At 37.6% G+C, this 26,313-nt stretch overlaps 1 protein-coding gene across 11 annotated transcripts; it reads left to right on the forward strand.

Annotated features, from left to right (window-relative positions):
* The first annotated feature begins 14,042 nt into the window (after positions 1–14,042).
* On the forward strand, positions 14,043–19,285 carry LOC104118492 (uncharacterized). Of its 11 annotated transcripts, none has more exons than XM_009629735.4 (6): positions 14,043–14,231; positions 15,192–15,261; positions 16,523–16,572; positions 17,011–18,227; positions 18,315–18,829; positions 18,928–19,285. In XM_009629735.4, the coding sequence occupies exons 3-6, from the start codon at positions 16,554–16,556 to the stop codon at positions 19,034–19,036; spliced, it is 1,860 nt and encodes a 619-aa protein (XP_009628030.1). In that variant the 5' UTR covers positions 14,043–14,231; positions 15,192–15,261; positions 16,523–16,553; the 3' UTR covers positions 19,037–19,285. The 11 variants fall into 11 exon arrangements, with proteins under 11 accessions (XP_009628030.1, XP_009628031.1, XP_009628027.1 ...); XM_009629736.4 differs by having other exon boundaries at positions 15,202–15,261; XM_009629732.4 differs by having other exon boundaries at positions 14,044–14,231; positions 16,475–16,572.
* The last annotated feature ends 7,028 nt before the right edge of the window (positions 19,286–26,313 follow it).

Genomic DNA, 26,313 nt, shown 5'->3' on the forward strand with positions numbered 1-26,313 from the left:
ATTTGAACAGCCTTCTTCTACGGCTTCTGGCTTCCCCAACATTCCTTGTGACTTGTACGAAGAGTGGATTCATGCCGAAGCACAGCTAGATGTGCTTCGCGAGTTACATGTAGCGAGTTACAAGGCTCGCGAGGCTCAGATTGCTTGTGGTTATGATCCGACTACTCCTCGTCTTGGTGAGGAAGATGAGGGCGATGAGGATGCTATAGATCATCTTGAGGACGAGGCCTAGTATGATTCCATATACCCTCCAAGCAAGGATGGAGAGGGAGCTGGGGGCCGAGACAGTGAGGGTATCGGTGGTCGGGGTGGTGATGTCGTTAAAGACCGAACTGGCGTGGGCACTGAAGGCTGCAATGGAAATGGCCAATAGTTTTCTTTTTAATGTTTTTGTGTATTTTTACCGGCCTCTTCAAGAGCCTTTGTAAAACTTTTAAGTATGAAATATCAAAGTTGTTCCTTGCATCTTCTTCCATTCTTGTGGTTTATTTTTTGTACTTGTATATTTTTTGCATCTGTTGCTTGCTCATTTCGCTTTTTGTCCTTCTCATTGTTGTCTTTTAGCTGGCCGTGTCCTTGGAGCTGAATATTCATGGGTCATATCAACCCTTTATTTATATAGGTCGAGTGTGTTTCTTCGTTGGGATTTGGCCGACGGCTGATAGGTGTTGTTTAAACTTGGTCGATCTTGACCTTTTGTTAAGTTGTGGCCAAGGGCCGGTAGGTGTTTGTTCGAACTTGGTCAAACTTGACCTTTTCATATTCGTGGCCGAGGGCCAGTAGGTATTTGTTCGAACTTGGTCAAACATAACCTTTCGTTAAATCGCAACCGAGGGCCGGTAGGTATTTGTTTGAGCAAGGTCGAAAATAACCTTTTCGTTAAATCGCGGCTGAGGGTCGGTAGGTGTTTGTTCGAGCGAGGTCGAACATAACCTTTTCGTATTCGTGGCCAAGGGTTGATAGGTGTTGTTCGAGCGGGGTCGAACAAAACCTTTTTGTATTCATGGCCGAGGGCCGATAGGTGTTGTTCGAACGGGGTCGAACATAACTTTAATACCAAAAAGGTGTCCAGATAAACGTAAGTTTCTTATTACTTCGACGTTGTTGCTTTGGTTACATACTTGGAGAGAGTTACAGATTTTGGGTGTTGGCTGGCGTTCCAGTCCCAGTCTACCTAGTCCCTTCATTTTTTGACTTGGAGAATATTAAGGAGTCGAGCAATGAAAGAGTAACAATAGTCCCTCCCTCACGTACTTCGACTCGAAGTGTTCCCTTTACCGCCTCGTTAAAAACCTCCTTGAGAAAATCCAAATTGAACAAAACGCAAGTGAGGGAAAAAGAGCACGACTTGGAAGACACCTTTTCTTCTAGAAGTTGAAGTATTTGAGGTGGTTGATGTTCCAATTGTTTGGTAGTTGCTTTCCTTCCATTGTCTCTAGTTGGAATAAACCCTTGTTTGCTTCGGCTATGATTTTGTACGGACCATCCCAGTTTGTTCCCAGCTTGCCTTCCCGGGGGTCTTTGCTCGCTTGAGTTTTTACTTTCAGCACGTAATCCCCGACTTTAAGCGGCCGGACCTTTGCTTTCTTGTTGTAATAGCGTTTTTCTTGTTATTTTTGGACGACCATTCTTATGTACGTCGTATCTCTTCATTCATCGATTTCTTCGAGTTCCTGTCTTCTGCTCCATCGTTACTCGTACCGCTTTCGTGGGAGTACCTTAGGATGGGTTCTCCAACTTCGACCGGTATTACTGCCTCGGTCCCATAGACCAAAGAGTAGGTCATCTCTCATGTGCTCGTCTTCGGAGTTGTTCGGTAGGCCCATAATATTTCTAGTATTATTTTCGGCCACAGTCCCTTGGCGTCCTCGAGCTTTTTCTTCATAATGTTTAGTATGGACTTGTTGGAGGACTCTGCTTGCTCATTACCCACTGGGTGATATGGGGTTGATATTATCCTCTTGATATGCCATTTCTCAAAGAATTTGACGGTTTTCTTTCCCGTGAACTGGGGTCCATTGTCACAACTGATCTCCTTGGGTTGGTCGAATCGGTAGATGATGTTCCTCCATATAAAGGTGATTACCTCGTGTTCCCGTATTTGGGTGAATGTTCCTGCTTCCACCCGTTTAGAGAAATAGTCAGTTAATACCAAAAGGAATTGTACATTACCTCGCCCTGCTGGGAGGGGGCCCACGATGTCCATTTCCCATTTGATGAACGGCCACGGGGAGGTGACTGAGTGGAGGTGTTCGCCTTCTTGGTGAATCATTAGGGCGTACTTTTGGCACTGTTCACATTTCCTCACGAAGTCTAAGGCGTCCTTTTTCATGGTGGGCCAATACTATCCCGCCCTTATGAGGCATCTCACTAGTGCTCGATTGCTAGAGTGAGCACCACAATGGCCTTAATGGACTTCTTCAAGGATGCGTTGGGTCTGGTTTGGGCCCAGACATTTCGCTAGAGTGCCACCATAAGTCCTCTTGTACAGGTCGCTATGAAGGAGGATATATCTGGTTGCTTGCATTCATAGTTTCTTGGCTTCTTTCTTGTCCTATGGGAGTGTGTCGTCCTGCAAATATGCGATAATACGATTGCGCCAATCCCAAGTTACGTTTATGGTTCTTACCTCGATTTGTTCTAGTGACGAGTTGAGGAAGTGGACTACGCTTTTATCACCGGTCATGACGCATTTGGTAGTTGCGGCCAATATGGCGAGGTCGTCCGCTTCGACATTCGGTGCACATGGGATCTGATCGAGGTGGCATTCGTCGAACTCAGGCACTAGCTTGCAGATCTCGGTTTGATATTTTTGCAACCTTCGTTCCTTGATTTGGAAAGTCTCTGTGACTTGGTTGACTACGAGCTGGGAATCACAATGGAGTTTCAACCGCTTCACCCCATACTTGAGTGCTAGCCTCAACCCTACAATAACGGCCTCATACTCAGCCTCGTTGTTAGTCATATCCGAGCACCTTATGGACTGGTGAATTACTTCGCCTATAGGGAACTTGAGTATGAGTCCCAGTCCGGACCCTGATGCGTTGGATGCGGCATCGGTGTATAGGACCAGAGGTCTTGTGTTTGGAGGGAAGCTGGCACGGCTTCCTTTTCGACTTCAGATATTATTTTTGCACTGCAGTCGTCGACGAAGTCGGCGATCACCTGCGACTTTATCACCATTCGCGACTGGTATGTGATATCATGCTCACTTAGCTCGATGGTCTACTTGGCCAGCCTCCCCAATAGCTCAGGCTTATGCAAAATGCTCCTCAGGGGAAAGATTGTAACGACCGAGATGGGGTAGCATTGGAAATAGGGTCTAAGTTTCGTGAAGCTACGACTAATGACAGAGCCAATTTTTTAGGTTACGGGTACCTCGTCTCGGCGTCGACGAGTGTTTTGCTAATGTAATATTTGGGAGATTGCGTACCTTTGTTTTCGCGGATCAGGACTGCACTTACCGCTACTTTAGAGATGGCTAGATAGACGAGGAAATGCTCCCCAGGTTCGGGTTTTGAAAGCAAGGGTGGTGATGATAGGTATGCCTTTAGTTCTCGCAGAGCCTGGACGCACTCAGGAGTCCATTCGAGACCGTTGTCCTTTTTGAGTACGCCAAAAACTTTGTGACATCTATCAGATGATCGTGAGATGAATCTCGATAGGGCGGCAATTTGACCAGTCAACCTTTGGACTTGCTTATTGGTAGTCAAGATCTCTGGTATCCCCTCGATAGCTTTGATTTGGTCTGGGTTGACCTCGATCCCTCATTGCGACACCAAAAAAACCAAGAATTTTCCCGAGGCTACGCCAAACGCGCATTTCTCCGGGTTTAGTTTCATTTTGTACCGTCTTAGTATGTCAAAATATTCTTTCAAATGATTGATGTGGTCCTATGCCTTTACGGACTTGACCAACATGTCATCTATATATACTTTTATAGTCTTCTCGAGCTGGTCTTTGAACATCTTTATGACCAATCTTTGATATATAGCCCCCGCGTTCTTCAGCCCAAATGGCATGACCCTATAACAATACGTTCTTTATTGGGTGATGAATGTGGTCTTCTCCCGGTCTTCTTCCTCATAAGTATTTGATTATAGCCTGAGTACACGTCCAAGAAACTCAATAGTTTGTGCACGGCTGTTGCGTCGATGAGTTGGTCGATATGGGGTAAGGGAAAGAATCCTTCGGACATGTTTTGTTCAAGTCTGTGAAATCCACGCACATCGATCATTTACAATTTTCTTTTTGACCATCACTACGTTGGCGATCCACTTAGGGTATTTCGACTCCCTGACGGAGCCATTCTCTAATAGTTTCTCCACCTCTTCGCGGATTGCATCATTAATTGAGGGGTTGAATTTATGCCTGGCCTGTCTTACTAGGGGTGGAACGGATCGACGTTTAATTTGTGTATGGCGATTTCTCTTGGGATGCCTGGCATATCTGCATGGCTGAAGGCAAACAAATCTACATTAGTTATTAAGAATTGACTGAATTTACCTGGTTCCCGGAGTTTACAGCCGATGTAGGCCTTTTTGCTATGGTCATTGAGGTCCAATTGAATGAGATCGAGGTCTTCTATTGTCGAATTTGCAGCCTCGACCATTTTGGGATCCATGATGACGTCCCTGGTATCTCCTTGAGTCGACCTCGGTCCTGTTAATTGCTATGCCTCTTTTTCCTTATCTTTTTTCTATTGGGTCGTCGTGCTATCTAAGGAAATGCGGTAGCATTCCCGGGACGTGCGTTGTTCTCCGCGTATGCTGAATATTTCCTATGGTGTTGGGAATTTAAGTACTTGTTATAGGCTCGAGGGGATGGCTCTCATGGGATGTATCTATGGTCGTCCTACTATGGCGTTGTATACGGTGGCCTGGTCCATGATATGGAATGTCGTCTTCAGAGTCACACCGCCGGCCAAGACGGGGAGTGTAATTTCCCCTGACGTCCGCTCAACTGCATTATTAAAATCGGTTAGTGTGATGCAGCATGACACTATCTTATCTTCGAGTCTCATTTGGGTGAGGACTCGGGGATGGATAATGCATGCTCCACTTCTATCCACCACCATAATACGTTTGACATCGGTATCTAAAATGTAAAGTAATGCTGAGGGCATCTTTATGAGGGAAAGTCAAACCGTCGGCATCCGACTTATCGAAGATGATACTTTCTTCGAGTCTATCGTACCGTTCACGGGTGATAGACCGCTTGATATTGTGAGTGGTGGTGAACTTCACGTCGTTGATAGAGGTATCGTCACCACCGCTGATGATCATATTGATAGTACGAGCTGGTGATGGCGGCTTCGGCGGGCCTTGGTGTTCATGTCCTCTGGCGAAGTTGTTTCTCCCCTTGTCTTTTAACAACTCTTTGAGGTGTCCCTGTCGTAATATGTTTACAACTTCTTGTCTGAGGGCGATGTAATCTACTATTTTGTGATCACATTCCTGGTGGAACTCACAGAGGGCGTCGAATTTTCTGGTGTTCGGATCAGATATCATCTTTGGCGGCCACTTTACCTTTGTTCCAAGTTTCTCAAGAGCGTAGACTATTTCTGTATGTGACACACAAAAATTGTGAACATATAATAAAGAGGGCATACCTCTCTCGTTCCATTGAGTCCCTGTCCTTGGCCTGGATGGGCCTTCTTCATAGCGGGGGGGAAGGTGCGGCGGCCGCCCTGACGTATGGCTGGTGTGGTTCCCTGTTGGGTCGCGAGACCGGGTGATCTCTCCTGATGTTGTTTCTTCGTTCTTTTTTGGATTCGATTTGTACCGAGATTAGCCGATGAGTTGGTCCATTGAGGTCATCCTCGTCTACTCTGACCTCCGCACAATAAGCATTATGGATTTTGTCCCAGATGGTTGGAGGATATTTCATCAATCGACTCAACAGTTTTCTAGTCGCTCTTGAACCATCTCTACTCAACCGTTCTGGAAAGCTGCGACTGCCATCATTTCGACACGTTCAGCAGAGTCATCCTTACTCTGTTGAATCGGGCGAGGAAGTCCCTCAGTCCCTCTCCCAAGGACTGCTTGATAGCGAATATGTTGTTTACTCTTGCTTCGGCCTTCTTGGCTCCGGCATGGGCAATTACGAACTTATCGGCCATTTTCTCGAAAGTTTCTGTGGAGCGGGCTGGTAGCTATGAATACCATGTTAATTCCCCTCCCGTAAGTGTTTCGCCAAACTTCTTCAGCAAAATAGATGACATTTGTTCCTTGGCGACATTGTTACCTTTCACGGCGGTGACGTAATGGGTCACATGATCCTCGGTATCGGTCGTTCCGTCGTATATCCTGAGGTAGGGAGGTATTTTGAAGGTCTTTGGTATGGCATGCGGACTGCATCATCGTTGTATAGCTGCTCTATGAACCTGTCGGCGTCCCTTTTTGGCAACAGCGTAGGAGCGTCTGGTATCTTTTCAACTCTTTCTTGGTGTTCTTTTATTTTGGACTCAGAGTGCTTTGTTTTCAGTCTCCATTTCTTCCATCCTCTTTAAAACGGCAACGAGGGCGCTGTCACCTGCACTGTTAGTAATATTGTGAGTTATACGTATCATCGGAGGGTTTGGTCATTGCACTGCTCGTCTGTTTGTTGTATCATGCAAGCTTTTGCGGTTTCTGTAATCATGCTTGGAGCGGGTTTGTTGAGCATGCTCACTAGCGTGTCGGTCAGCCATGCTTCGAGGAGTTTTTTCACAGCTGGGGGTGTCCCTTCATCTGCGGACGTGGAGGCCCCTTTTCCACTGGGTTTTGTTATGCTACAGTAGGGGAAAGCGACTTCTCGCACCTAGGGGAAACGTTGGGCGTCACGTCCTCGCCAGTTTTGCAGCTCTCGTTGATAGTGTTCATGAGGTTTCCAGGGAAATCACTTATTATTTTTGTCCTTTCTCCTTGGTTACCTGCCATGTAGGTTTTGTACATACAAAGAAAGAAGATCTCGGGGTTTGTGAGGCGAGTGCGTTGCGTTAGCTGTAGATCTAGAGGAAACTATGAAATCCTCATAGACGACGCCAAATTATTTGACCAAAATATAGATCTTAGTTCAACTAATTAAATTTATACAAATGAGGGTTAATCTTAGTTAATAATAATATCCTAAAGATGAAATTCTCGGCACTGTGATAAATAGCACGTTGATCTGTTCCAAAAGCTATGATAGTGTACAATAGTTAATATTTAAGAATCCAAACAGAAGCAATATGGCATTAAATATTGATGAACAACAATAAATGACATTTATGTAAATAGAACGAACGAGTCACCTGAGAAAGGATGAAATCAGTGGATGTTCTTTCTGATAATGATGAATGATGGACAAGTCTTTGAATATCTGAGTTATTCTCGGATCCAGTGAAAAAATGTGGACAAGAATCTTAGTGAAAATGTTATTTTTGTAGGCTTGCAATAAGATCGGATTCTCTCTTTAAAGTCTAAGTATATTTTACATATGAATATCTCCCCCTCCTATCATTATGTCTCTTTTTATTTATAGGGAACATGTTCCTAAAAACCCTAATAGTTCAAGTGCAGAGAATATTCACTAGAATATACTCTTTAATGTCATATCTTGAAACTAGCCGTTATAACTCTGTCAAGGGTATTCGACCTCGGTCTCGATCTTTGACGACTCCCAGTGGCGGACGCACGTGGTGGCAAGCGGGTTCAACTGAACCCGCTTCATAAAAAATAATATTGTGTATATGTATAAATTAGGATTAAAACTATGTAAATTTTGTATAAATATTTTATTTGAACCCACTTGACAACTACTATTTTACGACTAAAGTTATGTACTTATAATATTGAACCCGCTTGCACAAAATCCTGGGTCCGCCACTGACGACTCCTCGACTTCAGTCTCTGCTGACTCTTCTACCATGGCCTTCGTTGTTAATTAGATACCTTCGACCCGTGATGACCTGAGAATGTTTTAGTAATGCCATTTCGACTTAAAATATTGTAGAGATAAATTTTGACAATTTTGTTTTTGAAGAGAAAGCAACGTTTCATAGAATATTTGAAGTGGACGGATAGTAGTGTAACGCAGTTGCATAATTGGCCGACATGCAATTTGCTATGTGGCTAGAGCTATATAAGAAGTCCTTTTCTTGGTAAGCTTTTATCGTGGTCAATAATGCAATTTTTTGTCAAAATATATTGAACTATTTTGTGGGGTGGACTGTGGAGGAAAGAATAAAAACAAATATAGAGCACAAAGTTGGGGAGATAGCAGATATTGTCCATTGATGTCCAATTCAAACAGGAGACAAATTGCATCATGTCTCTTACGGCTGTCTGTGACTTATTAGGCAGAAATTTGATTACTCAGAGAAGAGTTCAGAAAAGAGAAAAAAGAACGAATTTGAAACTAATGATAAACGTAATGTGAGAGTAACTTTCAATTTCATATTTAACCTTTGTTATACTATCCGGCTAAATTTACTCATATAGTTAGTAAACTTTTAAAATTTACCTTCAACCCTTAAGAGTTAAGGCAAACCGATAATTGGTCACACTTTGAAACCTTGAGTTCACTGTTTGAACAGAGTAATTTTTGAAACCTTCGAGATAAGAGTAGTTTTTAAAAGTTTGATAACGATAGGATAAATTTGGCCAGACAATATATCAATATGGGTAAATTTGGGTAGATAATATAACATTAGAGATAAATTTATAATGGAGATTAAATATTGATAATCACCAAAAGTAAAAAGGTAAAATTTTACCCATTTGCCAATAAACTTCGACATGCTTGCATCCTCTTCATTTTCCTAATTTATATTACCGTAATATATATCTTTTAAAAATTTTGTACACTCGTTAGAAGAGATATTAGTGAACATAGTCATAAGATTAATCGTCCTCTATAGAGCACTTAATCAACACTCCTATAACGAGAACAAAAAGGGTAAATTTCAGAGAAATGAATAAATGATACTAAATCGATTAATATTTGTGACAATGGGAGTATATTTTGTCATAGTCATATACGTATTATTTCAGCGATATGTTAAATAATAGTTGTCACTGTTATATATTAATGTCAAAGCCCTCATCATTGCTTTCATTTAGTTTTATTAAATATTTGATCCTAAACATGAACTTAATTTATTTTCTAGGATTTCAGTTTCAGCCACTTCATCTATGAGGTTTAGATCTCAATAAATGTCCTCTTCTCTTCTTTCTTTTACTTTCCCATTTACAGGCTTCCCCCAATCCTAAGAGAAACGAAAAATAGATTTTCTTTGAACTTTCTTATCTTAAGGAATTTGTATATAATTTTCTACTACGCCCACCTCCATTGCCCAAAAAAAAAAAGTTACACATTTGACCGTTTCGATAAAAAATAATTAAATCTTTAAGCCAATATACATATATTATATGGAGTACTAATTATATACAATATGTATATATGAATTATCGCCTATTATTTTTTGAAACGACTATATAGTGTAGTTGTTTCAAAAAAAATATCTATTGCATATGAAAGGAATTGTTTAGGTATACCTGCTAAAACCTTAACAAAAGACGTGTCTATGTTCCCAATAATTAATGATAACAGCAATTTCTACCAGTTGGAGATGATCACACATTTCTCCACTTGTTTATCCAAACAACTATAATAAATATCAAATGTATAAAATAAAAACAACAATAACAATAATAATTAGAATTTTATCAGCTTTAACTGCAAGGATAAATTGAGTACTAATTACACAAATTCCATATTTTGCATGAGAGAGGAATTAGTATTAATTGAAGGTCATCAATATCAAGCTTTGTCCGCTTAATACCTACTCCATATATATAAGTACCCTCTCAAGCAATCTTTATATCAAATTTTGTCTAAATTTATCTTCAGTTTTCCTTCATAACAATCATTTTACACAGTTCAATCTGATGTATTCATATGATTGTTTTTTTTCAAATTAAAATTACTTTTATGATTTTGATATATTTACTGTCACGCCTCTGTTTATTGTCATTTCTTGTTCATGTATTCTTTTTAGCAAAGACATTTCATAATTCCATCATACTTTATTCAAAAAATAAAATAATAATTAATCAATTATCATAGGTTAAACCTGATATTAAAAGTTTTTTACATTTCTATGCTTATAACTTAAAGCCAAGTGAAAAAGCTACTATTATTCACTCGAAAGCCCCAAAGGAGAAAGCTCAAGTAGAATAATGTCATAATACAAAGGCTCTCGTTATCATGTAACTCATCATTTACTTCCTTTTAGAAGATTTAATTTTTAAGGTTTTAATAATTAAACTTATTATATTTTTAAAGTTATGAGTTTGTATCTACTATTTTTAAAATTTTAATAAATTTTTACACGTAAAATTTTATTTTGTATCAAAAGTTATGAGTTCAATTGAATCCGTCACTGACACACTACATTCTCCTCTGATCCCTTTTACCTCTATAAAATCAAAAGAATGAAAATATGTTCTATTTCTTTTTTTCGTAGCCAGAAGAAAAAAGGTTTTTTTGTTATATATTGTCCTAATTTTGTATTTATAGAAAAAAAATTCTATATTCTAATTGGGGTCTCTTTCAAATGATAACATGCATGGAATCTTAAACGGTAAGGTATGGACTGGATCCCCGCGCACTATAGCAAAAACCTCGTGAAAATGACACGTGTGCGCCAAAATGATGGAGGAAGACTGTGACTGTAAAGAGCTGTCCTTCTATGCGGGCTTTTTCAATTCTACGGCCCGTGCACACCCCTAAATTGGGCCCAACACGAGTCATTACACATTGGGGTTTTTTTTTGGGGAGGGGGCGAGTTCGTATTTTGTTTTGTTTCTTACGCGATGTATGGTACCGATATCGAGGTCTTGACTAATTTGAATTTGTGCGTGTAAGGTCATTCAAGGGGAAGCGCTTTTACTAAAAAAAATTCATTCACATGGCTCAACCTGAGACCGTTAATTAAAAATGAAGTGATCTTATTCATCTCATCACATACCTTGGTGGTGTAAGATTGAGTAAATTTTTCAACTTAACCAATGCAATATAAAATTACAAATATTAGGTTTGTATATTTAATCATATTTTTTAATATAGTACTTATGTTATATATACTGATATTGTAAATAATATTTAACTAGCATGATTATTTGATGAAATGATTGCTATTAAAAGTTACATATAATTGTGTTTTAATTGATTTAATTGCATTAATATTATTGGCATTACAAGTACATAGAACTTATATTTTGTTCCAGACACATGGCTAGGGTAAAGTTGAGCTAAATTTTGACAATATAAATTAAGAAATTTCGAAATTTGATATAGCATTGCAATGGAAACCTTATAACTTGTATATATCATTGAAATTTTTGTTAGTTTTTTGCTCAATCTACATTAGATAAAGCAGAAGTTAGTTATCTTTCAATCTTGGCCAAATAGTTACACGGCCCCTTAAACTTGGTTTCAGTTTTTATTTATTATTTAGACACTTTAACTAAGAGCGGTAACTATTAAACCCTCCAACACAAGCAAAAGTGTATCTATTAAACACAAGTGATGACATGGCATATTTGTGTGAGTTGCACCTAAATTAGGCGCGTGAAATAATGTTCATCATTCCTTTTTCTTTTTTTATTTGTTTCAAAATATTTCTTTTTCCCCACATATACAACAACCACCAACATTCACCGTGTAACTACCAGACTACCACCACTCTTCATCCATTACTGCCACCATTCACCATCATTCCCCAAAGATCGATCGGCCGCAAACATGTAGCATCCTATTAAAAAAAATACCATCTTCTTCCTCACCACATTTTACCACCACTCACCATAGTTCAAAGATAAAAGATTTTAAAGTTCGAATGCTATAATTTAAGAATCTGACACTCTTCAAAATTAACCTGCTTTATACCAGAAATTAGAGGCAAAATCACCACAATATTAAAGAAAACAGAGAGAAATCCAGCAAGAAAAACCCACAATTTCACCTACTCAGAAATCAAAATGGATTCTTTATATCAAAATCAAGCAATTTCAAAAGTGAAGAGGCATAATTTCGTGAATCACGGCATGCCCCACGAAATTGAAAAAAAAAATTGGAAACTCGAAAATAATACTGGCCGGTGAAGTCAAGCGAACCATTATTCCTCAAATAAGATCGATCGACTAGAAATGGAAAAAAAAAAAAATTTATCTTTCAATATTTTCTCGCTTTCTCCTTAAAGAAAAAATAATCAAATATTATCGACTTGTGGTGGTCTCACAACGGTGGATATAGCAGGTTGTGGATTTTCTTGTTATTTTTGCTGGCCATGAAATTAGGTAGACATTTAAGATGGATTGCATAAGAAAGGGAGGACTTAAGAAATTGGGGGGAATAATAAGGAAGTGGAATCTTAACATATGATACTTTCTTGGGTGATGAAAGGTGGAGAGATATCAGGAAGAAGATGGGTGGGGTGGGGTTGGGGGACAGTTGCTTGGTGGAAAAATAATCTTTGTCCGTTTTTAGTTTAGTTTTTCCTTTTGTTGACGTGTCATTTTTTCATTGGTCTTATTAGCAGGGTCAATAACAAGTAGTATTCACGCACTTATGTATTTTTAGAGTTGTCAAATATGTGTTTAATAGGCACATATATGATGAAGTTAAAGTGTTTAATAGTTACTGACTCTAGTTAAAGTACCTAACTGAAAATTAAAGCCAAATTTAAGGACCGTCTAGGTATTTGGCGTTCAATCTTCATTATTATATTTCATATGATTGAAAGAACAACTTGCACAACCATTTTACATATTTGAACGTTAGGTTTTAAATGTCAACATGTGACAGATAGGTGTAATCGATCTCAAACTTTGACACTCTTTAATTAATTTGTTGAGGGAAAAAATTAATTATACGTACTGGGAAATAAAACAAAAATATGGCGTTGGTTTGATGAATTAACAAACATTCAGAGCAACAGAAGTGGTCACTCGATGGACATTTAATACAACTACCACCACATAAGAGTAAATGATTCAGAAAAGAAATCCCTAGAATAGAGAAAATAATATTATTATAAAGAGAAAAAATGTTAAGAATATTGGCTTGACCAAAATTGGAAAAGGAAGAGAAAATCACAAAAAGGAAATGAAGGACAACAATTAATTGAAGATTAGCTTACAAGTCATTAGTAAATCTTTTTTATATTTTTGAGCCCTCTCTTTCAGAAATAACTTTTACCACACAAAAGGTCGAGTCCGTATACACTTCACCCTTCTTAGACCTTATTTGTAATATCACATTGGGTATGTTATTGATAACTTGTTAATTTTAGAATCCGCCATATAAAGTGTTTAAGTGGAATATATCCGTTAAATTTTACATATTAATATAATTTAATTAGGTTATAGCATATTAAATTTTTTATTTTTGAAGTTACCATATATGAATGATTACGGACTTTTAGAGGTCGTTTGATATGATATATTATGAAAAATAATATATGTATTAGCCTTGTTATTATTAATCTCTTATTTGGTAGTTATACGCTTTATTCACTACTATATTTGTACATAGCAAACCATGTTATTAGTAATATTTTAATTTTAATACATGAATAAGCATGAATAAAGGTATAATTGTCATTTTAAAACTTTTAATACACCAAACAAAACTGCTGATAAAAAATAATCACAGCACAATCAACCCTAATATTACTAATACTATCTATTTAGCACTAATCTTATACACCCTACCAAACGATCCCTTATAGATCAATTTAATTTGATAGTTCACAAATTCTTTTATTTAGTTAATAAAAAAAATTAAATTGTGTTTAAATATTAAAAAAAATAGTATTATTTTTTAGGATAAATTAAAAAAGAAAAAGTAGTTACACGAAAATTACTTTGTATGCAGCCAACCAAATATTAATTTTTAATGAAAATATAAGGGAAGACAAACAAAAATGTGAGAAATCCAAACCAAACAGCTTAAATCCAATTCACCTACCTTTTTGACCATCTCTTGTCCTTTTTCTCTCCATAAAAATAAAACAAAGTCAGCTCTTCCATTCTTCTCCACTTCATTTATATATCCCCCGATTCCATTGTCAGAACCCCCACCACCCCTCTCTGTTTTTTAGATTACAGTTTTTATTACGACAGTATTAGTTATGGATCTGATTCCTTTGATTTAATACTGCTCTGTCCCCGGAGTAGTGAATCGGCTGATCTGTTTTTCCGGTAACTCTGCCGCCCCTTTCGAATATATAAATATATATTCTTTTCTTTTTGTTTTTTTCTTTCCCTTTTCCCACTTTATGTATAGAGTGTACAACAATAATTAAATGCCTTTTTATAAGCTCCTCTTCGTGCTCTGCACCTTTATCAGTTATGACCACCACCAACTGTTCTCTCTTTTTCACGTACACCATTATACAAGATAAGTATCCTTACATTAATTGCACACCGTATTTTTCAGATATATATATATATATATATATATATATAGAGAGAGAGAGAGAGAGAGAGAGAGAGAGAGAGAGAGAAACAGAGAGAAAGAGTTGACCTTATATGTAAATTTGTGTAGCTGTGTAACACAGCCTGTGTTAATGTTTGCTGGCTTCCCACTCTCTCTTTTCATTCACGTTCATTGCGTTTTCTAACTTCACATACAGTTTCTCTCTTTCTATATTTCCTCAAAGAAGCAAATTAAAACGGCATGATCTTTGTCGTTTTATAAGCTGAGTGTATATTAATTGTCCGACTTCATCTCATCCCTATTCTTCTTCTTCACAACAAGACAAATTAAGGTTTTTTTTTTTTAGATTTTTCGAATTTGTTGTGTTTTTGGAGATTGTTTTTATAATCTTTGGATTGATCTGCTTATTTAGCTTGATTCTGCAATTGGGTTTTTTAATTTTCTTGGCAAAGATTTGATTTTTACTCCTATTTCATTATTCCTTAAGATTTTTTTTGAAGTACTAAGTTTTATTTCTATAATTTGATGAAATTTGCTACTTTTATATGTGTAAAATTTTGGGATTATTCTTCATATTTAGTTTGATTCTGCTGTTGGATTTTCAATTTCCATGGCAAAGATTGGATTTTTTTTCTCGGATTTCATGTTGTTTTTTTTAGTTTTTTGAAGTAGTAAGGTTGTGTTTAATCTGATGAAATTTGGTGCTTTTTAATGTTTTGCAGTGGAACCCAGAAGCAGAACTTTGTACTAAAGGGATAAAGAGGAAAATTCTTTTGATCCACTTTTAGCCAGGTAAAGTTTTATGCTAATCATTTGATTAAATAATTAAGATGTAATTCTTTTTTATGGATTATGAGATGAGATTGTGAATTTTCTTGGGATCCCATGACAACCTGTCAGAATGTATCATTGTGAAGAAATCTTTTTCTTTTTAATTTTTTTAACTTTTTATGAAGAGATTTTGTTATTAAACAATCAGAATATAGATCTAGTTAGAAATGATTATGTAATTTAGCTAAAGAACAAAATGGATGGTGGAGATTGATCTTTAATTATGTACTCATTTGAGCTTTGTACAAATTTTCAAAAGGGTGATCATTTCTTGTCTTTTTCTTCAAAAGTGGACAAAGTTAAGATTCCTGGTGGTTTTGGCAATTTAAACATAAATTCACTATTTTATTGACAGGAAAAAAAAATTAAATGAAAAGAAAGTCACAGAAAGATAAAATAAAGATGAGGTCTGACTTGCACTTTGTTTTATTTTAAATTATGGGCATCTTATGATTGAGATGATTTAGCACCTTTTGGTTTCTTTGAGTTTCTGGAAAAAGTGAGAATCCTATGTTGAAGAGAATGTTAACTTATGAGTAGCATACAAGTATGAGCCTTACCTGTTTTCTGGCCATGGGTTTGAACTGATTTTTTATTTAATTTGAACTTTCTTCTAGTTGTGTTTAATTATTTATCAATTCACCGTAAGCAAGTCCAGCGGCGAATTCAGAATTTATAGTTAGTGGGGTTCTATTCTTTATATATGTGCCAATATTTTCTTCACACACACATAGTTCATACTACATGCAGTGGGTTTTGTTGAACTCGTTGCGTCTGGTCTACATCCACCAATTAAAAAAAAAAGTCAACCCGCTGTACTAAGCTTCCGCTATGCGTGGGGTCCGGAAAAAGGCTGGACCACAAGTATCTATTGTACGCAGCCTTACCGGCATTTCTACGAGAAACTATTTTCACGGCTTGAACTTGTGATCTCATGGTCACATGGCAGCAACTTTATCAGTTACGCTTAGGCTCCCCTTCTCTAGATCCACCACTAAACGGGTCATTAAACTTCAAAGGTTGATTTATATTGGATAGTGGTATCTCAAACCTGTTAAGTAATACTCTTCAAACTTCTGCTGGGCATGTGCTAAAATTTACTCTGATTCTGGGAAGTTGCAGGAGATTTCAGCCAATGTTCTTAAAAATAATCTTGAAATTTATATTGACACAGGTTTCGGAGTTGTGTTTCTTCCTGGCTACTTTGATGTTTGCTTCACAGCTTTTGAGAATTCTCCAGACTTTACCAGCTGATGCAAACCATGAAGTCTGGTGTGTACTCGAACTCCTCTTTCTTCTTTTTTGCTTTTGTGCTGCAGCTGCTTAAGCACTGCAGTTTATTTTTGTAATTTTTAGTGTGTTTTGATAAATGAAGGGGAGCCTTGGCGTAACCAGTAAAATTGTTGCCATGTGACCAGGAGGTCACGGGTTCGAGCCGTGGAAACAGCCTCTTGTAGAAATGTAGGGTAAGACTGCGTACAATAGACTCTTATGGTCCGGCCCTTCCCCGACCCCGCGCATAGCGGGAGCTTAGTGCACCGGGCTACCCTTCCTGTTTTGACAAATAAGTATGAAGTAAATAAATGTATTATTTCCAGATATATACGTCTATTTCTAGATATATTTACTTGGGGAGTTTATTGATAGTTTTTAATAGTGTTATTCCTACGAAAGTTGATCCCTGCATTGAGAAGTTAAATTCGACTGCAGATAACCATCCTCTGTTTTGTGATTCAAACCTAGTCTCTGTGCATGATTCTAAAACATTTGAATGCAACAACAGCGTCCTTGACACAGCTGAAGAGAAGCCTAACATGAAAGGAAGTCAGAACGGGATATTAAGTCATTCGAACGGTTTCGAGGAGGAAGATTCTTTAGGTTTTCCAACAAAAGACTTTAAGAATACAAATGTCCATGACAATAGCGAAGACCCTTTGGCATGCGACAGAGAAGATGGGAATGAATTCTGGAAAGTTCCTGAACTTGATGACTCTATATTTTTTGATACCAACAATGAAATTAAGGTTTCAAGTGTGAGGGACGATCAAAATGGAGACATGTCGAAAGTAATCACTGACAAGAGAGGTGGAAATCCTTTTGCCTGTGACTTTCCCTTAAGTAACACAAATGAAATTGATGCTGCAAGTATGACGAATGATCAAAATGGAGGCTTGTCGAATATCATTCATGGCAAGAGGGGTGGAAATCCATTTGAATGTGATACAAAAGATCGAGATCAGCCATGGAATATTCCAGAATATGAGTGCTCCATGATTGTTGATTTCCTTGATCACAAAGAAAATAAAACCATAGACTCTGATTCGCCTTTTACCTCTCACTCAGAGTTGTTTGAGAATAACACAAATTTATATAGCGATAAAGGTGTCACTGATCATGATCTGCCTGAATTGACAGTTTGCTACAGAGAGAGTAACTTTAACATTGTTAAAGATATATGCATGGATGAAGGTGTACCTGCAGTGGATAAAGTTCTAATTGAAAGCTGGAAAGATGATCAACCTAGCACGTCCGTTTCTGTTGGTGCTGATGAAGACCAGCAGAGTAACACAAGGGAAAGTGTCGATGAGGGGTCACTCACTTCATCTGTATCGAAAGATTCATCTGTCGAAGACGCCAAGAATGTCGTTGCGAGTCATGATATAGAACAAGAGCAGGCTACTGGAGTACTCGTTCCAAATGGTTTCAATCCCTCCGCAGAAGATAAAGCCAACAAAAATGCTGATAAGGATTCTTATCTGGAGGATTTGATGATGATTTTTGGTTCAAAATGTACTGCAAATGGAAAAGTTACTAATGCAACAGAAAAGACATCATCTGCTAATAATGTGGTTCTTACGGAGGAATCCAACCTTAATTCCCAAAAAGCTAAATCTGATGGTGATCAATCTGCACTGCAACCTGATCAGGTTTGTTCCTATTAGCTTTACAGGTGTGTTCTTTGGCCACATTCTTTTGGTTGGTAATGTTTAAAGATTTAGTTTATTGAACTGCAGATGCCTTTGGAGCAAGCAACTTTGAAAAGCCAGACTGCAGTCTCTGCGTCTGATGAGATGGACAACAACGGTCCAACTTCCAACTTATTCCACAATAGCAAGAAGGAAACTGGAGCTAGTATTTTCGACTTCAACTCGACCAAGCCAGACTCCACAATAAGCAAGGAAAAAGATGTCGAAAACTTGCCTGAAGATTCTCTCATGTCAAAGGTCATCGTCGTTCACAAGGATGGGAATTCTGATGATCTTTCAGCTGCTAGTCAAGCTCATAACAGCGTGGACAATACTGCTGACAATGTTCAACAAAAATCCCAAAATGTGGCTAATCTTGAAGATAAACTCTCGGGTAATTTCCCACCAGGTGACCAAGGTCATTTTGCGGATGGAGAGGCAAGTTTTTCTGTAGTTCCAGCATCAGGTTCTATTACTTACTCAGGGCCTATATCGTATTCTGGGAGCATCTCTCTTCGATCAGATGCCAGCACAACCAGTGCCAGATCCTTTGCCTTCCCAGTGTAATGCTTTGCTACTTCTCATGCTTTAAGTTTCCTTTTCATTTCCAGTTAATCCTGATTAGTACCTTGTGATTAACATTTTCCCTTTCTTTTTGCAGTTTACAAAATGAATGGAATAGCAGTCCAATAAGAATGGCAAAGGCAGAAAGGAGGCGTTTACGGAAACAAAAGGGTTGGAAGCAGGGCCTTCTGTGTTGTAGATTCTAAAATTATTTTTTTTAATTTATTCTATTTATAAGGTTCTTAGTTCAAAAATATACATAACCTTAAATGTTGAACATTTTGAGTATTGTAAGTATACATGTTGATATTCTCTTAGGGGGTGGCATGCTATTCTTGGTAGGTTTTACATGGCTTTAGAGTTTGTTTTATTAAACATGGAGGCTGCAGATGTAAAATCTTTTCTTGCATCTTTGTTTTCCTTATACAATCTATCCTATACTCATCTACTGTTCACATTATGAGAGTTCCTAGTATGTTAATTGTTGCAGATATACGTAGCTATTGTCGGTTATTGCTGTATTTGTTGTTAGTGGACTTACTCGCCGCGAATGTGAATTAGTTGTGCCAAACGGGATACGGATTGTTAAACTGAAAGAAAAGAGGTCTCTGCTTTTCTTTGGTTACTGCCAGAGATTCTTGTTGTTTGCAATTTTGGACATGTAATTCTTTACAAATATGGGCTTCTGATTTAGATCAAAGCTCACCTGTTGTAGTAAATGCCTGATAGAGCAAGGTCCTTGGCTAAATAAGTTTTGTCCTTTGACACTTTTGGTCAAGGCCCATTGTCTTGAGCACTAAAAACCGGGGCATTTGCATCTATACCCAGTTTTGGGGTCACAATTGAATTTATATCTACTTTGCACAAGACTTTGCAAGCCTACCCACTTTAGGATCAGTTCCAGACTTATCGTGTCTGGAGTTTAAAAACAATTAGTCTGAAGTGCAATGCATTTAAGGCCAATTAAGTCTAAAGTGCAAAAATTACACTTAAGATACACTTAAGGCCAAATAAGTCTGAAGTGCAACAAATGTTTTCATGCACTTAAGGTCAAATAGGTCTGAAGTGAAAAAATTGCACTTCAGATGCACTTAAGGCCAAATAGGTATGAAGTGAAAAAATTGCATTTCAGGTGCACTTATGGCCAAATAGGCCTGAAGTGAAAAAATTATACTTCAGATGCACTTAAAGCCAAATAGGTCTGAAGTACAACCAATGTTTTCATGCACTTAAAGTCACGTAGGTCTGAAGTGCAAATTGCCCAGAAACAGAAATTTGTTCTTCGAATTTCAACAATCCAATAAACGATTTAACACCTAAATCTACTCCAAATGAGCTCAAATTTGAAACATAACCTACAAATATCATAAAGAACAAACCTCAATCATCAATTTGTCAAAACAACAATAAATCTAACAAACTCATTTTGTAGTTAAGAAGAAGAAACCCCAAGCAGTAGTAAAAAAATAAAGCTCCACGACAGCTCACCACCATAAAACACCATAAACTAACTTAAAATATGCTCACAAATACTATATGAATTCACTGTCACCTTTATTTCCATAGCAAAGACCGGATGAGGTGATTTCTAGAGTTGTGTTGTTACCCGCTTTTGGGAGACTACGAGGTAGCTACTATGTTGTCCGCAGTCCTTGAAGTTCTCTTTCTATTATTTCCTTTGTTATTGTTCTATTGTCCAGACAGTTGTATTAAAGATTTGGCTTTTGTATTATGATATTCAGTAGTGCTCATGTACTCGTTGACATCATATCATTGGGATGGTTGTAGCAGTATTGTTGAGTTTTCAATAGTTATTTCACGATATTTTCATTGTTGAGTTTATTAAACCATGTTTATTCAAATTCATTGTTATTGTATGACTGTTGGATTGCCTAGCACGTAGTGTTAGGCGTCGTTGCGGTTCTAGTGAGAGTTGGGTTGTGACAAGTTGGAAGAAGAAGAAGAAGGAGGAGGAGGAGGAGGAGGAGGAGGAGAAAGCTTGAAGTTATCTAAACTTTGCGTACTAGTTAAAAAATAATTCTAAATAATTAAAATGGGTACAAGTTAAATGGGGACGACCAAATAGGACACCTCATGCAATTTTCTCTATAAATATCCATTTTTATGTCACAGAGGAACAATTTAGTGATTTGAAAGTTGACAATGCCTTCAATTTAGAGTTAATTCCCTACATAGTCACCCAACTTGAGTATCCTACCAAAGTCACTTTGTTTGATTTGGGACAATAAGACCACTCAACTATGACTTTTTGACTCAAAAAATAAGAAATACCTATTTGGCATGCCATGTCATTAAATTTTTTTTTTAAAATAATACAATTTATTTTCCACAAACAATTATTTTTCTTTCCTTGCAAACATTGGTCTAGTTTTTTGTTTTTTGGTAATTAACTTTTCTTTATTTACCAAGTAAATATGTACAAGCAGATGAAAACTAAACTAGGTCAGATTTGGATAGACGACCCCAAACCTGTATCTTCATATCATTCTAATACTTCTATCACTATTGCTACGCTATACGACCTATAAATTTAAGGGTAAAAATTTAACTCAGTCATCTTCCTTCGTAGCCTAACACATGAGGCACCTCGACAATACACCAACTGAATAATGTGCCTTACTATACTCATTATTGTTTTGCTTTTTCCTTGAAACATTCTCATATTCCTTTCTATCCATATAGCATAGATAATTGCTTCCAGCGCCATTCTGTAAATATGAGCCTCAACAGTTTTTCCTTCCCCCCTGTTTTATATCCCATTCCTTCTCAACTTGCCATGCCATAGGCTGCCTAGCCAAACATTGCCAATGCAGAATCTTCTTCAATATAGCAGGTGAGACTGTACACTCAAAAAAACATTGGTGTAGTTAATATGATATTTTTGTAATGTATTTTACACTATTCTAAAAAGCATTATTGATTAGATCTCTTATAAGTTTCGAAACTTAAATTGGATATTCAGATTAAAAATATTGATGATATATTTTTGCTTTATAATATAATAATAAGAAATTTTTAAATTTACTGCTTTATATGAAGATTTTAAATATCTTTACTTATAAGTTTACGATAATAATATATTTATAATTTTATAGACCGTTAAAATTATTCAATAAAAATAATTTTTATAATAATATCCTTCACCAGTATTTTTTTATGTGTTTTAAAAAATATTTATGGCCAAATACCTATGCGGCCCCTTAAACTTGGCTCCAGTTTTCATTTTAACACTTTAACTAAGACGAGTACCTATTGAATACTTAAACCTTATCTTACTTATACCTATTAAACACATTTTTATAACCCTCAACAGATTTCAAAGCGCGAAGCTACTTGCCATTGACCTAACAAATGACACCAATAAGAAAAAGACAAGTGAGCAGAGAAAAAGAAGTGTAAAAATTCTAGAAAGGAAAAAAGAGAAAGAGAAATGGGTTTCATTCCATTTGCTTAAACGCTGTGTATTGGGGAGAGTCTTCTATGGAATCTAATTTCTTTCAAGCTCTGCAGCAGATTGACGATGTATGAAATTGGTCCATTGACTAAAAAATAAATATCTGAAGACAAAAAATAATTTGAAGTTCAGGAAAAATTTGCAGAGCTTCATGGTCGAAAATTTCTCCATCGTCGTCTTCTTCGTCAATCTCATATTTCACCAATTTTCTTTGATCCAATTTCTGATCAATTTTAGTTATCTCATCAATTCAACCTTCTGAGTCAACTTGTTCTTCGTCTCTAAATTTTTAAATCTTCGTTTCATGTAAGGAGGGAAGGGAAAGGATCGAGGTTGGTGGTGGAAGTGGTGGGTTGGGAGGAGGAAGAAGGGGAAGGGTAGAGGGTGGAGGGTGGTGTGCGGAGAAAGAAGAACGAAGGAAAATGGTGGCACCAATGGCGGAGGAGCGGCAGTAATGGAGTTAATAAGGTGGTGTTATGGTTTCTTTAGAAAAAGGGGATTTTATTTAAATAAAAAAGAAGGAAAAATATAATTTCATATCCATTCACGCGCTTAAGAGTGGTGAAATACACATTTTTTTGCCATGTCAGCTATTGTATTTAATAGGCACAAGTAAGACAGGGTTTGGTGTTCAATAGGTAGTGGCTTTAGTTAAAGTGTCAAAATGAAAACTGGAGCCAAGTTTAAAGGGCCGCATAGGTATTTGACCAATATTTATCTTCTAGTTAAAAAACGTTTGATCTTAATTTTTCAGTTCAAATTTAAGTAATTATAATTGCATATTTGAAAATAATATATATTTGATAAGACTATCTAAATTTCAAAATAATACATCATTTTAATGGGACTATTTAGTGAATCTTATTCTTAATATCTGTTGTTAAATATTTAGTTTTAAATTCAAATTTCAAACTTTGTCTTTCAATTATCAATATGATTGATTTTTACAATTCTTATTAACTTTATCCTAATTATTATTAGTTTTGTTCTAATTTTTCCATAAGTCCTTTTCTTAAAGCGCCACTTGGTTTAACTATATATACATATATATAGAGACATTTTAAATAATAAGTTCTCATAATAAACAAAGAAAATCTCTATATATATATATAGAGAGAGAGAGATATTTTCTTTATTTAATATAAGAACTTATTATTTAAAATTAGACCCATTTTCTTATCGGGTGGGTTAAATGGGTATAAGAGACATGAATTAAATGAGTTTTATTATTAATTTTTTTTTAATATGACTGTAACGACCTGACCAGTCGTTTTGAGCTCTAGCGCGTCATTCAGCGGTTTGAGATCCTGAACAACTTCACTTCAGGTGTCATGACTTGTACGCGTGGTCGAAATTTAATTTCGGGAAGTTCAGAGTTGATTTGAAAAGAAAATTCTAATTTCGGAAGCCTTAAATTGGAGGAATTGACTAAAGTGTGATTTTTGAGTAGAAGACCTCGGAATCGGGATTTGAAGGTTTCAACAGGTTCGTATGATGATTTTGGACTTGAGCGTATGTCCGGATCGGGCTTTAGATGACCCGGAAACGTTTCGACGCCTATTGTGGAAAGTTGGCATTTTGGAAGGATTTCATAAATTTGGGTTGAAGAGCATTTCAATGTTATCGATGTCCGATTGAGATTTCGAGACTGGGAATAGCTCCGTATGGTGATTCTAGACTTAGGAGCACGTTCGGAAGTGGATTTGGAGGTCTGTAGGTCATTTTGGGGTCATTTGGGCAAAAGTTGGAAATTTGGATAATTTAAGAAGTTTGATCGGGAGTGGACTTTTGGATATCGGGGTCGGATTCCGATTTCGGAAGTTGGAGTAGGTCTATAATGTCGAATGTGACTTGTGTGCAAAATGTGAGGTTAATCGGACGTGATTTGATAGGTTTCGGCATCGATTGCAGAAGTTTGGAATTTCAAGTTCATTAAATTTGAATTGGAAGAGGATTCGTGATTTTCGATGTTGTTTGGCATGATTTAAAGGCTCGACTAAGTCCGCATTGTATTTTAGGACTTGTTGGTATAATTGGTTGAGGTCCCGAGGGCCTTGGGTGGATTTCGGATGGTTAACGGACTGAGTTTGGACTTGGAAGAAGTGCTGAGGCAGCTGATACCCGGTGCAATCGCACCTGCGTGAATAGGGCCGCAGGTGCGAGCCCGCAAGTGCGGCGATTGGGTCGCAGAAGTGACATTTGGACGAAGCTGGGATGGCTGCAGATGCGAGGAAAGCTCCGCAGAAGCGGAATGCGAGCTAGTAGCTGGAGTCGCAGAAACAGATGGTCTCCGTATATGCGAGACCGCAGGGGCGCATTTGGCATCACAGGTGTGGAGCTGTGTTGGGCAGAGGGAATACGTAGGTGCGAGGTTTTGGCCGCACCTGCGAGACCGCAGATGCGGTGAAGCGGCCACAGGTGTGAGAGTCGCTGGCAGAAGGGTTCTTTAAGAACGGGATTTGGCCCATTTTCTTCCATTTTTCTTTTGGTTGGGGCGATTTTGGAGAGTTTCAAAGGGAGGTTTCCATCAAGTAACACAAGGTAAGTGATTTTTATTTATTACAAGCTAACTACATGGTTTTTATATGGATTTAAACATGGAAATTAGTAAAAATTTGGGGTTTTGAAGAAAAACCTAGAAATTGGTATTCTTTGATTTTGATCACGAATTTGGGCATGAAATTGAGAATAAATTATATATTTGAGTTCGTAGTGCTATAAGTAGTGTTTGTCTTCAAAAAGTTTCGGAATCCGGGCACGTGGCCCCGAGGGTTGCTTTATCGGCTTTTCGAGCGGAGTTGGGCATTTGTCTAATTTGATTGGAGCGACGGGCATCAGTTTGAGGTGTTAGAGGGCTTTGGAGCTGGTTATGGAATTTCGAAGCGAGATAAGTCTCTTGTCTAACTCTGTGAGGGGAAAATTACCCCTAGGTGTCGTATATTGATGTGTGCTACTTGTTGTGCGGGCTACGTATGCGCGAGGTGATGAGAGCTCGTACGTAGCTACATTCATGTTATTGCCCTGGTAGGCTTAGGTTCACATCATGCTATAGCTGTATTATTTGAGCAGTCTCTCGCCTATTAAATTTCTCTGTTTTACATTACTACTTGAGACTAGACTTGTTATTGTAGAGACTTCACGAGTTCATGATTAGTCACCGAATAATTCTACTCCTCTTACGGCATGTTTCCGTGATTTATATACTTCATTGAAAGGTTTTTGTTAAAGAAATTATAACTCACACGTTTATTCGTGAGTGAGGTCAAGGACCCGTCAAAGCTTTTTACTCTATGGGATCGGGCCATTCACCTCGGCAGGAATTTGTATTTCACTCTTATGGGATCGGGTCGTTCGCCTCGGCAGGAATTTTTATTTCACTCTTATGGGATCGGGTCGTTCACCTCGGCAGAATTTATGTACCATACTTTCATGAGAGCGGGTCGTTCGCCTCGGCAGTTTAATAGATGTATCTATGGTTCGGGTCGTTCGACCCTCGGCAGTGCACATTTTAAATTCTTATGTTGGATTGGGTCGTACGCCTCGGCATTTTCTATATCATATCCTCATGGATTCATGCATAATATTTGGCAAAAAGCCAGTATATCTGTGAGTTTTTCCGATTTGAGTTATGACGGTCTACCTGATGAGATCCACTATATATGTATATATATGCTCCAGTTAAGGAGGGAATTTCTATTGAAGAGCTTGAGTTCCTCGAAAAGAGGGAGATTTTTACCACGTGATTTATTACTTGTTTATCTTATTTATTTACTCCGCCTTATATTTACTTATCTCTTTATTGTACCTGATGTTATTGGACCACTAGTGAGTTTCTATGTCGACCCTTCGTCACTACTCCTCCGGAGTTAGGCTAGATACTTATTGGGTACACGTTGATTACGTACTCATGCTACACTTGCTACACATTTTTGTGCAGATACGTATGTGACTAGTGGCCTTGTGAGAGTAGAGATGTGTATGCATGCGGGGACTTACGTGAGCTGCATT

This window comes from Nicotiana tomentosiformis, chromosome 10 (assembly GCF_000390325.3).
Source record: "Nicotiana tomentosiformis chromosome 10, ASM39032v3, whole genome shotgun sequence".
In the NCBI taxonomy this organism is placed as follows: Eukaryota; Viridiplantae; Streptophyta; class Magnoliopsida; order Solanales; family Solanaceae; genus Nicotiana; species Nicotiana tomentosiformis.